At 30.9% G+C, this 15,684-nt stretch overlaps 1 protein-coding gene across 1 annotated transcript; it reads right to left on the reverse strand.

Moving 5' to 3' along the window:
• Positions 1-6,931: 6,931 nt before the first annotated feature.
• Positions 6,932-9,374, reverse strand: LOC107945497 (glycerol-3-phosphate acyltransferase 1). Its single transcript, XM_016879532.2, has 2 exons — positions 8,432-9,374; positions 6,932-8,080 (listed from the first exon to the last, which is right to left on the reverse strand). Exons 1-2 carry the CDS (start codon positions 9,173-9,175, stop codon positions 7,199-7,201), a joined length of 1,626 nt encoding a protein of 541 aa, XP_016735021.1. The 5' UTR covers positions 9,176-9,374; the 3' UTR covers positions 6,932-7,198.
• Positions 9,375-15,684: the final 6,310 nt, after the last annotated feature.

Here is a 15,684-nt window from a genome sequence, read left to right on the forward strand (position 1 = left end):
CTATTTTCTAGAATAACAATTCTATCGGTTTCTATTTGAGAAGAGATTTTCGCTTTCACACTAAAAACAAGAAAACTATTTCTAGTTCTGTGTCTGATTTGAGTCCTTCAAGCACACAGTCAAAGTAGTTTGTGGCACGAGAATAGCATAGAAGATCATTCGGTTGAAAGCTAGGAATGACAAGGATCTGTGTAGCCAAAAATACAAGTGCAAATTCAGTAATTGGTTTATTGCTATAAGTATCACAAACTTGATCTATTTTCAAAATTTTTATTTTTCGTTGTGCAATAAAATCATTTTTAGATTTTTTTTCCAAAATAAAAAACACTTATTAAATTAATAATTACTAAAATGCTTAAAATATAAGCTAAAACTAATGAAAATGGAAATAATGCATGTAATGCCCTCCGATTAACCAGATTTAGATCTTGGGTATTACCACAACAATATAGACAAACTTAATATTTTTATACGAGTTACAAACAACTTCAAATTATTAAATTATAGAATTTCAAACTAAAATACATAAAGATATACAGTTAGTAAATACAACTTCCACACTTAGTGCTGAATTACAACGATATCAAATTTAATTCCTAGTCCATTACAAATACCCTAAAGTATAGACTTCTAAGTAACCATCTAGACCGTGAACACGATGCCAAAACTCGCTCTGTATGCATAATAACTCGTTTCGCCCCTTTTTGGCATAGCCCTGACATCGTCCCTTTTGGTACAAACCCACAACAGTTTACTTGTAATATAACACACAGGTAAGTACATATGAACTTAGTAAGGAACTCATAATTTACAAGGGTTAATAAGTGCTAAAAGTAACATTTTTTAATTTCATTCTTAATATGTTTCTGGATGATTATTCGATGTTAATTGTGAATTTTATACTCATAATCCTTTAAATTCATGTTTTATGCTTTATAGAGCATTTGCAATCGAAATAAGGGAAAATGAGTGAAAATTGGAAAATCGGAGCAAGCCATGCTAGTTACACTTCCTAGACACAGTTGTGCAAGCCACACGGCCATGTGGTAGGTCATATCAATTTCATGAATTTGCACCCTAAACTACGAGAAATCGCATTTTTTCAGTCATTCTAAATGTATATATGAAAAAATAAGCATATAGGAGTGAGCCGTCATCAAATACTCAAAAAAACAACTCGAAAAACATCATTGAAGCTGATTCTGAAGCAAATCTCTATCAAGATTGAGTATTTGCATTTGATTTTTTAGGAGATTATCACGAGTTTCTTTATTTCTTGTGTTTATACTGTATTTTGGTTATTTTTATTTTCAGGTATGAACTAATTTTCTAAATAGTTATGGAGATGAACCCTATGATGGATTCTATCAAATTTTAAATTAGCTTTTGAGCCTATAGAACATTTATTTTATTTCGTGCTCATTTTAGTTTCATATTCTGTTGAAAAGCTCGTTTTCATCCTTTATTTCTTATTGATATAAATTCTTTTAATTCAACAATTGATCTTTTTCTATTTTTGTAATTTATCAAGTCGATTCTCGGTTGTAACCAACTTTTCTGACATATTTTACACCCTTAACCAAAGACCCGTTACTATCTTGTTAAGACCTCTTGATTGGTGTCTCATCTCATTTATATAGTGGTGGAGATTTGATTTCCAAGCAAGCATATGGTACTAACATTTCTCATTCGACTGTTGAGTGTACTTTACTTAAACCTTAAACACTTTGAGTACTTTTAGTGAATCTTTAGTGAGGATGTTAATTCTTATTGAGTTTGGATTTCAAGTAATTATTAAAATAGGGGAAAAGCCCGTGTTTTTTGTGTTTTAAAAATTTCTGCCTAGATTGCTTTTATTCTTTAGTGTCATTTTAGTTTAAATTTACAATGCATGATTATTTGTAGATTATCCTAATACCTTGTTGGTGAAAATAATAAATTGAGGGAAGTTAACTTGAATGTGGGTTGAGATTTTTGCTTGAGAACAAGCAAATGCTTAAGTGTGGGGATATTTGATAAGTGCTAAAAGTAACATGTTTTAATCTCATTCTTAATGTGTTTTTGGATGATTATTCGATGTTAATTCTAAATTTTATGCTCTCAATCCTTTAAATTCATGTTTTTTTTATGATTTATAGAGCATTTGGTAGTGAAAGGAGCGAAAAATGATTGAAAACTAAAAAATCGGAGCAAGTTACAATAGCCACACGGTTTGGCCTATTCTGCATGGCTTGGACACTCGGCCGTGTGAGCCACATGATCATGCGGTAGGCCAAGTCAATTTCATGAATTTGCACCCTAAACTATGAGAAATCACACTTTTTAGGTTTTTCGAGCATTCTAATATGTATATATAACAAAAATAAGAAGATAGGAGTGAGCCATCATAGAATACTCAATAAAACAACTCAAAAAACACCATTGAAGCCGATTCTGAAGTAATTTTCTATCAAGATTGAAGATTCACATTTGATTTCTTAGGTTATTATCATGAGTTTCTTTGTTTCTTGTGACTGTATTTTGGTTGTTTTTATTTTCAAGCATGAACTAATTTTCTAAATACCTAGTTAGATGAACCCTCTAATAGATTCTGTTGTTTGATTTTTATTTTATGCAATAAATACTTAATTATTGTTCTTAATTATGTGTGCTTAATTCTTGGTTTGATATTTCTAAATTATTGATCCATGTTTGATGTGCTTAAATAAGAAGAGGAATAGACCCTGTTTAAGAGTAGATCTTGCGTAATTGAGTTAAGTTACGTGCAATCCTAGAAACAAGATGACATAAATCTATTGGATTATAGTCAAATCTAATAGGGGAATCCATAGCATGAGTTAATGCAATAATAGGAGTTTTAATAGGAAAGAAATTTCAATTAATCAACCTAGAGTTAGTTTCTCTTACTCTCGAAAGAGTAATTATCACAACTTAGGAATTTCTACAGATCAAGATACTAAGGAAAGAAATTACATAATTTAGATTGATAATGACATAAAAAGTCTAGGTGAATTCTTTCCTGGGTTTGTTTTGCTTCTTGGTTGTTAATCGATTATTTTCATGTTTTGTTCTTTGTCGTGTTCACTAGTTGATTAATTTAGTTAATTTTATTTTTTTAATAAATCACTCAAATTTATTGGTTAAATAATAGAAAGACAGTAATTACTAAAACTTTTAGTCTTCGTGGCAATGATATCTTTGCTCACCGTAGCTATACTATTAATTGATAGGTGCACTTGCTTTAGTCAAATTTTTAGTTAGTTTATGATGATTCATGAGTCATATTTGCACAATGTTTACTGACAATTTATACAGGTGATCTCATTGTTCTTATCCCTTAACTTAATTTCTAGCGAATACTTCTTCAAATTCTATTCTTTTATACTAGTCCATTACCATACCTCACTTTAAGATTATTTCCTTCTCTTCAATGTCTTCGATCCTGTACTTACATTCTTCAATCTCCAAGCCATCACCTCATCGTGATTCAGGAAGAAATACATATACAGGTGACAGATACTTCCTTCGAACATACAAATTTTACATCCTTATTCAGAATACATTTTCAATACTAACTCATTACTTTACTATACCCCTTACCATATAGTCCATATATATATATTGTACTTATTGATTTCACTGTTTACATTTAAGAGCCATACAGAATATGCCGATTACTTAGTAAAAATCCCACCATAAAGAGCGTCCTTCATAGTTCACCACTGAGAGCGTTACTAGAACACACCACAAGAGTAGCCCATCCAGAGTGCGCCACAAGAGTTTTCCTTGACGGGCATTCCCTTTCATAATTCGCCACAAAGGCTTTCATTTCATGATTCACCACAAATATCTTCCTTTCCTAACCTATTTACAATATGGATTTGCCTAAATTCATATTATGTGAGGTTTACCCATCATTGTCCTGGGACACGCAGAGAACCCCATTGGGTAATCACCGTCCTTTAATTCCTTTCGAAAGGTGTCATAGCCATGGGCTTTTCCTTCTGAAGTTTGTGTTTAAAGTCCCGACGAACCCCTTTAGACTCCACCGTAGTGAACAGGCACAGACTCATTTAACAGACTATTCATGCAATGACACCATTTAGGACCCAATGCTTTAATGCACCACAGACACCCAACTAATTCACATCTCTTCACATATATTGCAGATGTACACACACAACCATACTTCAACACCAAGTTACTCATCACATACTTAAACTTGTCAGATTTCATACAAGCTATACATGTTAAACCCAATAAACATTTATGCAATAGTATAACCTTCATACAATACTTTTCTAGTTTTGGTTTCATAGTTCGATCAAATTTCGTAGAATTTTTTCATATAAACAGTAAACATGCAAGAGTGAGTTTAGGAACTCACCTGATTCTCACATACTGTAGTTTAAAACTTCAGATCCAAACTTCCATCATGCAATCAGCAATAACTATTGCTACAGAACACAGAAACCCATCAAGATCTATGCATATACCCCTTTTTCCATCATTTTTAACATTGGAAATCCCCAAGCAAGGTATTATATCTATATCTTACTGATCTACCAGATCTAACAGACTTACTCTTTTACAAAAAAATATGTAGAGTCATAAATCTTACCTTGATATGGAGTAATCACTGATAAAGATCCAGATCTATAACTTCGGTTTGAAAGAGAGAGAAATATCATAGATTCTTTAAGATTCAGGTAACAATACTTCTTAAATAAGGAAGAAGAAAGACTCCCCATTTTTCTAACATGAATATATATAACCTAAGCTTTTATTGGAACCTGACACGTGTTGCAATCTTTCAAAACTGCCTTTATAAATGGTTTATAGTTGTAAATGGAAATCCAATATTTTTATATTTTTGGTTCATCCTTTTGTTCCTTCCTAACTACCCCGTTAGAGCGTAACTAGCACAATAACTCAGTAAATCGGGCGTAGAGTACCTTTGGTGATAATCCAAACTTACAAGGTTCTTAATACTCTCACCAAACTCTTCTTCTTTACAACTCAATACATTCTGAGAACAATTCTTACATAATATTCTAATGTATGCTATGCACCCGATCTCTATGTTAAAGCAACAATTGGGCGAATAAACTGCGTCCTATAGATTTCTCTCATTCTACTCACCCGCACATAGGACCCGCCAAAATTGGGTGTTACAATGCAAATGAAATGCAAACTATGAAAGTTATTCTAATTAACTGTAAATGCATAACATTTTACTCAAGAATCAACCAAAATCTAAGTGAAAAAGGACTAGAAATAGAGATATGATGAGCACTAATCAATATCTTATGCTCAAGTGTAGATACTTGGCATGAGGTTATCGATACATTCAAACTTTGAACCTAAATTAGAAAAACAGGGGAGTGTTGCATCAATACCCATGCTTTGGGTATTAATACCTTCTGGTACCTTCCCTAAGAGTATTGATACCTCAAGCTAAAATCACAAAAGATGAGTTGTTTTTTGTTACCTAGGCTCAAGTCTTGTTACATTCCATACCTTGTTTAAATCGGTAAAGATGGATTAGAACAAAATATTGTTTTTAGAGACACTAATTATGCCTCCAGACATCGAGGTAGCATCACTTGACTAAACCATTACGGTCTAGGTTGGACGTGTTACAAAAAAAGAAAGTAATAGCATAACATATGCTTCATACCATTTATGCATTATTCGACTAATATGTGTAATAGAAGAATTAAACTCTGCTTCAAAGTTGTATGAGACTCATAAGATCAAGTAGAATATTCAATTAGCATACTTGTGATCTTGGATTATTTCTTGAAGTTCCACTTCAATGTTAGATATCATAGAATGTTTATCGATGATCATGTATAATTTGATCTAGCGGGACATATCTAGAGAAAAATTGAATTGGAATTTAGAGATGTGAGGAAAAGGAAAAACCATTTTAGTGTCACAATTGATTGTATTCATTGATTACCAATTGTGTTTTATATTGTGAGCAAAACATGTGAATATAAAAGTTTTATTATATTATTGAAATAAAAAAGATTATGAGAAACACAAAATGTGACTAAATGAATCTAGGATGCTACATATTTACAAGCTACCATACACCTAATAGTTGTGTAGCAACCAATTTTCTAGATAATAAAATATTATGGTCACACGAATTATTTCCTAATGTGAACCTTGTAGAGAGAAGAGAAAACAAGAAAAAAAAATTAACATAATCACAAGAATATTGTGCCCTACACAAGCAGGAGATATTAGTTTTGGTACCCATAATGGGCAAGCCCAATGGAACTACTACAGACAATTTTTTAATGCAACATACGGAACCAACTTTTAGATACACAAGGCCACTTTGGCGTCAAAACTTTTTTTGTCCTAATTTAGTACTTAATTTATTTCATTTTACCCAAAAAAATCACCAACATCCAATAAAAATGTGCAATGTGTTATAGTTTTTTTGGAAACTTTTTATTTTTAAAGAATAAACTAATAATTAAAAATTTAGATGCCAAAATAATAAAAATAATTATAGTTACTAACCCAAAAATATAAACTATTCCCATGGTAAGAAAAAAAAATCTGTGATATTGTTCTTCCTTTGATTCGAGAACTACAAGGAAAATAGTGTTGTGAAAAATTGAAGATTTTTCAAGTCCATCTTGCTCTCGATCATTAATTCATACCGATAATTTTCATAGATCCAATAAATCTGCTGACTTTATACAATTCCACAAAATTTATATCAACCAAAGTTTTTAGGTACAAATTTACAGGGTGAATCAAGGTTGATATCTAAAACAAAAATCCCGGGATTCTATATTGGTCCGATGGTGTCGAGACAAATTGGCTCCAAGAAATTCGATAAGTAATACGGGATTTTAGAACAAGGGATGAATTAATTCAGGTCCACAAAAGAAATTGACGGTTTGAATAGCTGAAGGGGTGATTTTATAAAATGGTAGTACACTCATGTTGCAATCTGCAACTGAATGATAATCACTATAGATCAAATTTCAGACTCAATGCGGTAAGATATCATCTGACAAAAAAGGACCATATCTTTTACAAAAAAAAAACTCTATTGCTCAATGGAGAGGCGACTGGAAAACAGGTCCAGAAATATTTGAAAGAACTGACATATATATGTCAATACAATAGGGTTTAAGTGTGCAAATAAATTTTGTTGTGCAGGAGCTTGTCAATTTCTCTTATTTTCACGGACAATCCCTTCATTACCTGCTAACATCAAGTACTTGTCTCTCCTAGTAAAGGTAGTACACTCAAATCCCAGTGCATCGGCCAACTTTCTCTGAATATAATTTGCCACTTCAAAGCTAGATCTGCCCCCGGCACATGTAAACTCTGGGGGCACCTTTCCAAGGATTTGAACATGGTAGCTAGGTCTAGGGTTCATCAGGAAGAAAATGGGATCCAACCATTTCAACCCACTTGCAGTTGTTCCATAAAACATACTTACATGAGCGCTCATGGCTACTGGAACTATCTCATCAGCTAGTTCAGCAAACAATGAACTAAACCTTAACAAATAAGGCTCTCTGCATGTAGTTCCTTCAGGACACACCACTAAATCACCTTCACTCAGCAACTTTTTCATGGTTTCTCCATCTTGCTTCCGGTCCCTGGTTAACCTAACTGTCTTGATGGGAGCTATTATTTCAGACATTTTGCTCAAGCTGTAGGTCACGGCTGTCAAAGGCTTGCACAATGCTGTGCTAAGGAAAACTGGGTCTAAAAGAGTTCGATGGGTACAGACATATAGAACACCTTTTTTCTGTTCTGAATTGGATGAAGGAAAGCAGCCTTGGAAAGTTAGCTGTACTCCACTCAGAGAACCCCAGAAAATAGCTAACCTGTAAGGCAGGCAGATACCAACCAGAATCCTAAATATAGCGAGAACTATCCCAAATGGAAGCCACAAGAACATGCAAAGTGTTGCAAATGGTGTTGGCAAGAAAGCTAGTCTCCCATCATGAAATATAAGTGGCTTCGGGTACTTGTCCCTTGGCATCAAACAACTTTGATTGTTTCTACCATCTTCCTTGTGCACCACATAGGCTTCCTGTCCCATTCACAAAAATTGAATTAATGACCAAAAATTCCTCACTAAACAAGTTTTTCTTCCAAAGGAATTAAGGTTAGTTAATTATGGCTCCTAACATCATTTTAAAAGTATTAATTGGTTTACGACTTTATTAAATTATTTTTAATGCATTAGATGAAGATATCATATATAGTAGTCTAAAAAAAAAGCCATTAATGAACTCATTAGGAAAACTCTGAAAACAAGGGTTTTCAGGTGGGTAGTCTCTGTACAAGGTAGATCTAGTGTGCGATAACAGGTTGCCCAAACTTGACCATTATTTATTTTTCTTTTTATACTTAAATAATAGGTAGAAGTAAAAAAGAATACCTTGCAAAGGGAGATAAAGTGATGGTCATGGAGGCTTGAACTTCCGAGGCCAACATCTGGCTTTTTATCACCAAAGTATGCCTTTAAAGCTTTGTGCTTTACCAGCAAACCGGAGCTGGATAACAAGCCTGTGAATCGGTTCCCAACAGTGTGCAATTCAGTTCCTACAACATCATCGACGGCCATGTATTCTTTGAGAAATCCTTCCACCATAACTCTAGGTATACTTGTAAACACAACCCTTGAACTTGTTTTAGACCAAACTTCATAAGCTTGGAGATTAAGGTTCTCAAGATAAAACTTTGGCAAAACAGCCCTGCCAACGCTCTCAATGTCCTTCATCCTAAGCCCACAGAAGGATATAAAAATCATTACCCTCAATTTGAGCTCATAGTCCAAAACCCACAAAAAGGAGCACGATAAAAGCAACAGAAAGGCTCTCAAAATGCCTCCAGCTTCAAAAGCAAGTAGCATGAAGTAAGGGAAAAAGGTTTTTGCTCTTAATAAGACTCCATGAATATCACAAACCAGTGTTTGAGAGCTTCTAATATTGTTGCCTACATCACAGTGGGAAGCACTAGGGAACAAAGAAGCAGCTTGCTGCTGTGATGACGACCTAGGAATTTGGTTCCTTAGAAAGAACCCATAGTTTCTCACCTTCCTGGCGGCTCTATAACATGAGTTAGCCAGCAGCTGGTACAAGACCCAGTCCGCTAGCTTCAAAAATACCACAGGAAAAACCATGGCTTTCCTGCTTCAGTAGCCAATGATATAAATAGCTGAGAGAAAGAGATGGGTAAAGAAATACCACAGGAAAACAAAGGTTTTGCCTAGAAGGGGAAGAAAATATAGGAAGGGTTTGTGTGCAGAAGTAAAAGAAAAACAGATAGTATTTATAGGAGAGAGAGGCATACAGTGTATGGAGGAGGTAAAGGTTGACCAAGGTGCATTTGGTTAGCCACACAGCTAGCATTGATTGCACAATCAATCTTCTCCTGCTATTTCTGCTTCCTTTTAGCCCTCTTAAAAAAAAATAGATTGGTTCCAGTGATCTTTTTATTAAGTTCCATGAACATGCTTCTAGTTCTGCATGAGCGGCTGCATTATTTAAATTATTTGGCAAATAGTTAGGTCAGATTCTTGGTGACCGCCTTTCTAATTAGTCTCCGGGGTTTTTTGTTTGAAATTTTATATTGGAAAGTGTGCTTATAAGTCGAGCTTGCACATTGAAAACTGGACAACTTGAGTGGATTTCAAATTTTCAAATACACAGTCTTTCCTCCACATGAACCAATCCCATGTTAGATGACCAGTATCATATCTGATTGATTGACTTTCTTCAAAACTATTTTCAAGATGGTTTAAAGGTCATACTTTTACTTTATTAAAAAATTAAATCCACTTTTCCTATTGACTTTCCTTTAATTGCTAACGTACATTTCTTTGTATAATTCCGAGCTGTTGGATGTACGTTAATTTAGAAATCCATACAGATGGATTCAATCGGGTAAAATGTTAAATTAAATTGGGTAGTTGAATTAGATTTTTTATTTTTTAAATTTTTTTAATATTTTAATAATTTTTTATTTGAACCCGTTAAATTAATTAAATTAATAAAATAATGACTTAATTAATTCGACCATCTATCTAATTTAAAAAATATTTATGTAATTCTCACTTTTTCTTATTTAAATTGTGTCGGTAAATACAAACATATAAAATTGAATAGGGGAGAAATTAACCGTATAAAACTAAAAATAATTTTTTATCTTTATTTTTTTATGATTAATTTATAATCATTCAATGATTAAATTTATCAATATAATTGTACTTATTTTGAATGTAAATTTTTTAATGATCTAAAATATTGTATATATTAAGGGCTAGTTTGGCAATGCTTTTGAAAAGTGCGGTGGAAAAGTACTTTTGAAAAATTTAAGTGTTTAGTATTGCTGTTAAAAAGTGCTTTTGAAAAATAAAATATCCATTTTAAACATGATATTATAAAGTAAAAAATATGTATTTAAATAATGTTCAAATTAGTTAATATTATGATATTTTAGCAAAAATATAAAAAATAATTTATTATAACTTATTTTTAATATTTTAATATATAATATTAATTTTAAATATTTCTAAGTAATTAATATTAATTATTTATTAAATTTATTTAGAATATATAAACTATATTTAAATATTTAAATATAATAATTAAATATTTGTAATTAGATATTGACACAATTGTATTATTTTAAAAATTATTTTTTATTTTTAATTAATGCTTTTAACAAATTTATATTATTTTATTTTAAAATGTATTTGAATAGTAAGGTTAAAAAAGTAAAATACCGACCAAAAACACTTCTGGGCTGAAAAAAGTTAAAAATTTCTACTTTTTTATATGTGAAAAAGCACTTAAAATAAGTTAAAAAAATTTCTACACTAACGTCTGTTCTTTATTGCTTTTTAGGAAAAAATACTTTTTAATAGAAAAACTCATCTGAAAAGCATTGGAGAACACAGCCTAATACTTATTAAAGGTCTGAAAGTTTTTTACATAAAATAAATAATTAAAAAATTTAAAATTATATTAAATTTATTGATTTATATTAATGAAATATAAAATATGAAGATTAAAAAAATTAAAAAATTAATCGTAGCTAGTATAACTCACGAAATTTAATTCTCATAATCCTTAACAAGTGATATAAGCAATATTTGAACAAGAAATTTATGACATTTATATTTTTCTCCAATTACCGAGAAGTTTTCTTAATTTAAGCCAGCTGCTATGGCAGCCTGTGAGGCGAGAGCTGTGTGAAATAGCTAGCAATATATCTAATATGACTATATTCATTTATACTTTATCAAAGCTTTGAATTGGAAATTCCTTGACTAGTTTTTTAGGAAGTTAAGATCATGCAAATAAGTTGATTTGGATTTCTTAGATGTAATGCTCTGGATCCTTTATTAAATTCATGACCTACCTTGCAGCATTATATACAATTAAGAAAGAATATTTTGAGAACCTATTAATCTATCTATTGAGGTTAATCCCTTTGCATGATCGATAAACAATCTATTAGTTGCTTGCAAGTTCCTTTGAGTTTTGGTAGGAAACCCTTAAGATATATATCACGCAATTCTCATTAATAATGGAGTTGGTAACGTTCAATCATTTGGTTTTGCTATTTCATGTAATCATGTATTTTGAGTGTCCGGCAACAATAAGAGATTCTAGAATTCATCACACAAATCATAATTTGATTTCTTTATTTTATAATTATATTAGAATATTTAACTAATTAGGTTTTATGAGTTAAATGACACCAACACTGAAAATTAGTTGATCTTGCTAGTCAAATATTCGTCCAACCGTAATTGGATTAAATCACTATTAGATATAAAAATAGAGATGGACATCATAATTTATTTACGCAATACGAAATCTTTTTTATTTTTCAAATCTTATCTAGAAAGTAGTAAATAATATAATTAATAAGTACAAATTGTTATTTAAGTTCAACCCACTCACTGAATTATTGTACGAAAATCATTTTAGAAAATAGTGGTTTTAGGCACAAAACATGTTTAAAATTTTTCTTAAAACTAAGTCTTATGATATTTATAGCAATAAACCTTTAACTGAATTATTATATGTGCTTTTTAAGAGGTGGTGCAAGTCATTTCCTGGCTTTATACCAATCAATCTTCTCTTTTATCCTCGTATCCCGAATTGCTTTAAGTGTGGGCTAGCTCAAACAAAATGAACCTAGTGTATAGAAGGAAAGCTTTTATTAACTTTCAGTGGAAAAATTAATTCTCTCTATAAAATTAGAAGTTATGAGTTTTTCTCAAAAAAAATAAAATTTATTTTAAAAATAAGTTGTCACTATTTTTTACAGAATTACAGTACTTAATAACTTGTGTAAATAACTTAGCTAATAGTTACTGTAATACCCAATTTTAGCCCGGGCTCACAATAATAAAATAAAGTCTAAGTCCAGTACAAAATTATATCATTTGGCCCGATCGGAACGGTCCATTACTTGAAAAGGTAGAAGGTCCATCTACAAGCTTATGGAAACATAATCTTCAAGGATGTGCAATCTTAGATATGATATATGCAATCTTAGATATGATATGCAATCTTAGAAGATGTGATTTTGTAATCTTAGAGATTTAATTTGTAGATACCCTTTAATCTTAGCCGTTGATGTAATTGATCTGTACCGTTGGATTTGGGGAGGCTCAACTATAAATAGAGGCCTCTCCCTTCATTGTAGGGGACGGAAGTTTGGAGTAATAATAATTCTTAAGAGTATTCCCTCAAATTTCTCTTTCTCTTGCGTTTTTATTTTCTTTGGCGTGTTCAATAGGGTCCTTTCGACTTCATTTATTTACGGATTTAGGCCCAGAATTTATGTCAAAGCTCGATTTAGTCTTTTTATTTATTTATTATTTATTTTTATTAAATTTGATTTTCTTGTTATTAAGTTATTATTATTATTTTTATTATTATACATACGCATACTTTTTTTACAATAATATATATACATACATTTGTTTAAAAAAAAGCTTTTATAAACACATGCATATATTATTTTTTTTTTTTATTATTTTATTTGCATAACTTTTATATACATATATATACATTTACATTTTATATACATATATATTTTTTATTTCCTAACTTTTATATGCATATATATACACTTTTATATTTTTTTACTTTAATGAATATGTATATACGTATGTTTTCTTATATTATTCTTCATAATTTTTTTTATATATATTTTTCTAAATTAATTAACTTCAATATATGTAATTATTATTATTTGTTTTTATATATATGTAATTATCTTTTTTATAATCTATATATATGTAGATAATTATTATTTTTATATATGTACATGTATATATTTATATATTTTTTCCTAATGAATATTTTTTTATATTTATATATATACATATATATCTATGTTTTTTGTTTTCGAAAATGCTTAAATACATACTTATATTTTTAATGCATATTTTATAATTTATATGTATATATATTTTTCTTTATTGTATTATGTATTTTGTTTGTATAAAATTATAATCCAAAATTTTATGTGTAAATCATATGTTTGTCTTTTATTCTTCATAATTTCAAGTATATATTTTGTATTTTTTTATTTCCTTCATTTGTTTATTGATTTATATTTTCATTTACATTTCGTTCATTTATTTGATACTTTGCATATCATGGATTATTGTTTTTTTTGTATATTAATTTCGTTTATTTATTTGTTTTTATGTCATTGTTGTATTTGTTATTGTGACATTTATACATACTTTCAATATAACATTACGTCATCTTTTTACTCGAATTTAAAAATGAAAATTTTTTAAAATAGAGATAATACTCGTATTTAGGATTTTCAAGAAAATTGAGCCCTAACGTATTGGGTCCCAATTTTCTTCGTTAAATCTAATAATCGAGAATTGCTCTTTGATCAAAAATAAAATGAAAAAGCTTGTTATTGGGAATCTAGTACGTTGTGTCCTAACGCATTGGATGCGACGTATTGATTTCTTGAAACAAAGATTTAAAAAAATATACATATTAATAAAGGAAATATTCAATGTTTGGGACGTTGAGAAATTGTGCCTTAACGTATTGGGCTGCGGTTTCGTCATAAATCTTAAACAATTGAATATTCTTTTAAATTTTATCACACAAACCTTTTAGACAAACTCATCTTGAAGAAATAAAACATCGTGCCCTAACGCATTGGGTGTGATGCTTTCTGTTTCAAAATGAGGGAGTCTTAATGGATAATTTAATTAGGGATCATATTTTTCAACTCTCGGCATTAAGACATTAATTAATCAATTTGGTACCAATTTTTGGGCATTATGAGGGTGCTAATCCTTCCTCATACGTAACCGACTCCCGAACCCGTTTTTCTAAAACTCGTAGACCAAAGTTATTTTTAGGTGACCCAATCACACCTTAATAAAAAGATTGGTGGCGACTCCAAATTTTCATCGACAACTAATTTTTTTGTTTTTTTTCAAAAATAAAAATGGTTTCGACAGCCTGGCGACTCCACTGGGGACTTTTTTTATAAGAGAGTCGAGCCACAAAGTTGATTAATTCTTGTCTTATTGTCGAAAAAATTTTGTTTTTTTAAAAAAATTCATGGTATCCTGTTGCATTCATTATTTCTTGCTTAATGGATTTAAGTATTGTTTGCATTACACATTACATGAGTTGAATAATTTTACCCTTTTAAGTGGGAGCGAGAAGCCAAACCTCATATAATGAACATTAGGAATCCACCCTAGGTAAAGCTACACTGAACCCTAGTAGACATCCTGTCAGGTGTTTTATTATTTCTTGATTATATTCTATGATACTGACTTTTAGTGTTTTATTTTGATTGCACGACATGACATTTCATTTCATTATAAAAGACGTCGGTTCATATTCAATTGCTAGATAAGAAGCTTATCATGGAAAATAGTTTCTTGATAAAGTGGAAGAAATACGACTTCTCGAATATATTCCAAGAAACACAACAAAAGAAGGGTAATGAAGAAGTATATGACTTTACGTCATGGCCCGAGAATTTAAGTTGATTATTCAAGAGCTGCCGACATTTAAAGAAGTAGATGAGCATTACGAAGACGGGCAGATAATGGATCACGCAAGAAGGAGCTAGTAGTGGCGTCCATTGGAAATTCGCGTGATTTGTCTTAAACATCCAGATGAATGAAAGATTGACTTTGTCTCTTGGAGTATAGGGGCGAGGCCGTACATGTATCTATTTTATGTAAAGAAATTTACTTTCTAGTAAAGTTTTCTAAATGAAATTGAATCAAAGTTGACGCCTTTTTGCATTCATTTCATGCATTGCATTTGCTTCATATGTATTTAAAAAATACTAAAAAATTCTAATTAATTTAAGTCATTCCTCAGATAATCTGGAAACCAACCAACCTAGCAAACACCACTACGGTACTCGATCGAAAACTAAAGACAAGGAACAAAGGCTGGAACAGTTCCAAAAGGAAATGCAAGATCAGCTTCAAAAACAAATGAATGAGCAGCTTGAGAAGATTCAACAAAAAATGATGGACAAAATGATGGAATCTCAGGGGAAAATGAGGACTCAGTTAACTCAGTTGTTGACTAGAGAAGTTGATAAAGGGAAAAGCTCTGTGCTTAATGTTGAAGAAGGAGACAGTGAGGGACCTGTTTATCC

The sequence above is a fragment of the Gossypium hirsutum genome, chromosome D12, assembly GCF_007990345.1.
Source record: "Gossypium hirsutum isolate 1008001.06 chromosome D12, Gossypium_hirsutum_v2.1, whole genome shotgun sequence".
Taxonomy (NCBI): domain Eukaryota; kingdom Viridiplantae; phylum Streptophyta; class Magnoliopsida; order Malvales; family Malvaceae; genus Gossypium; species Gossypium hirsutum.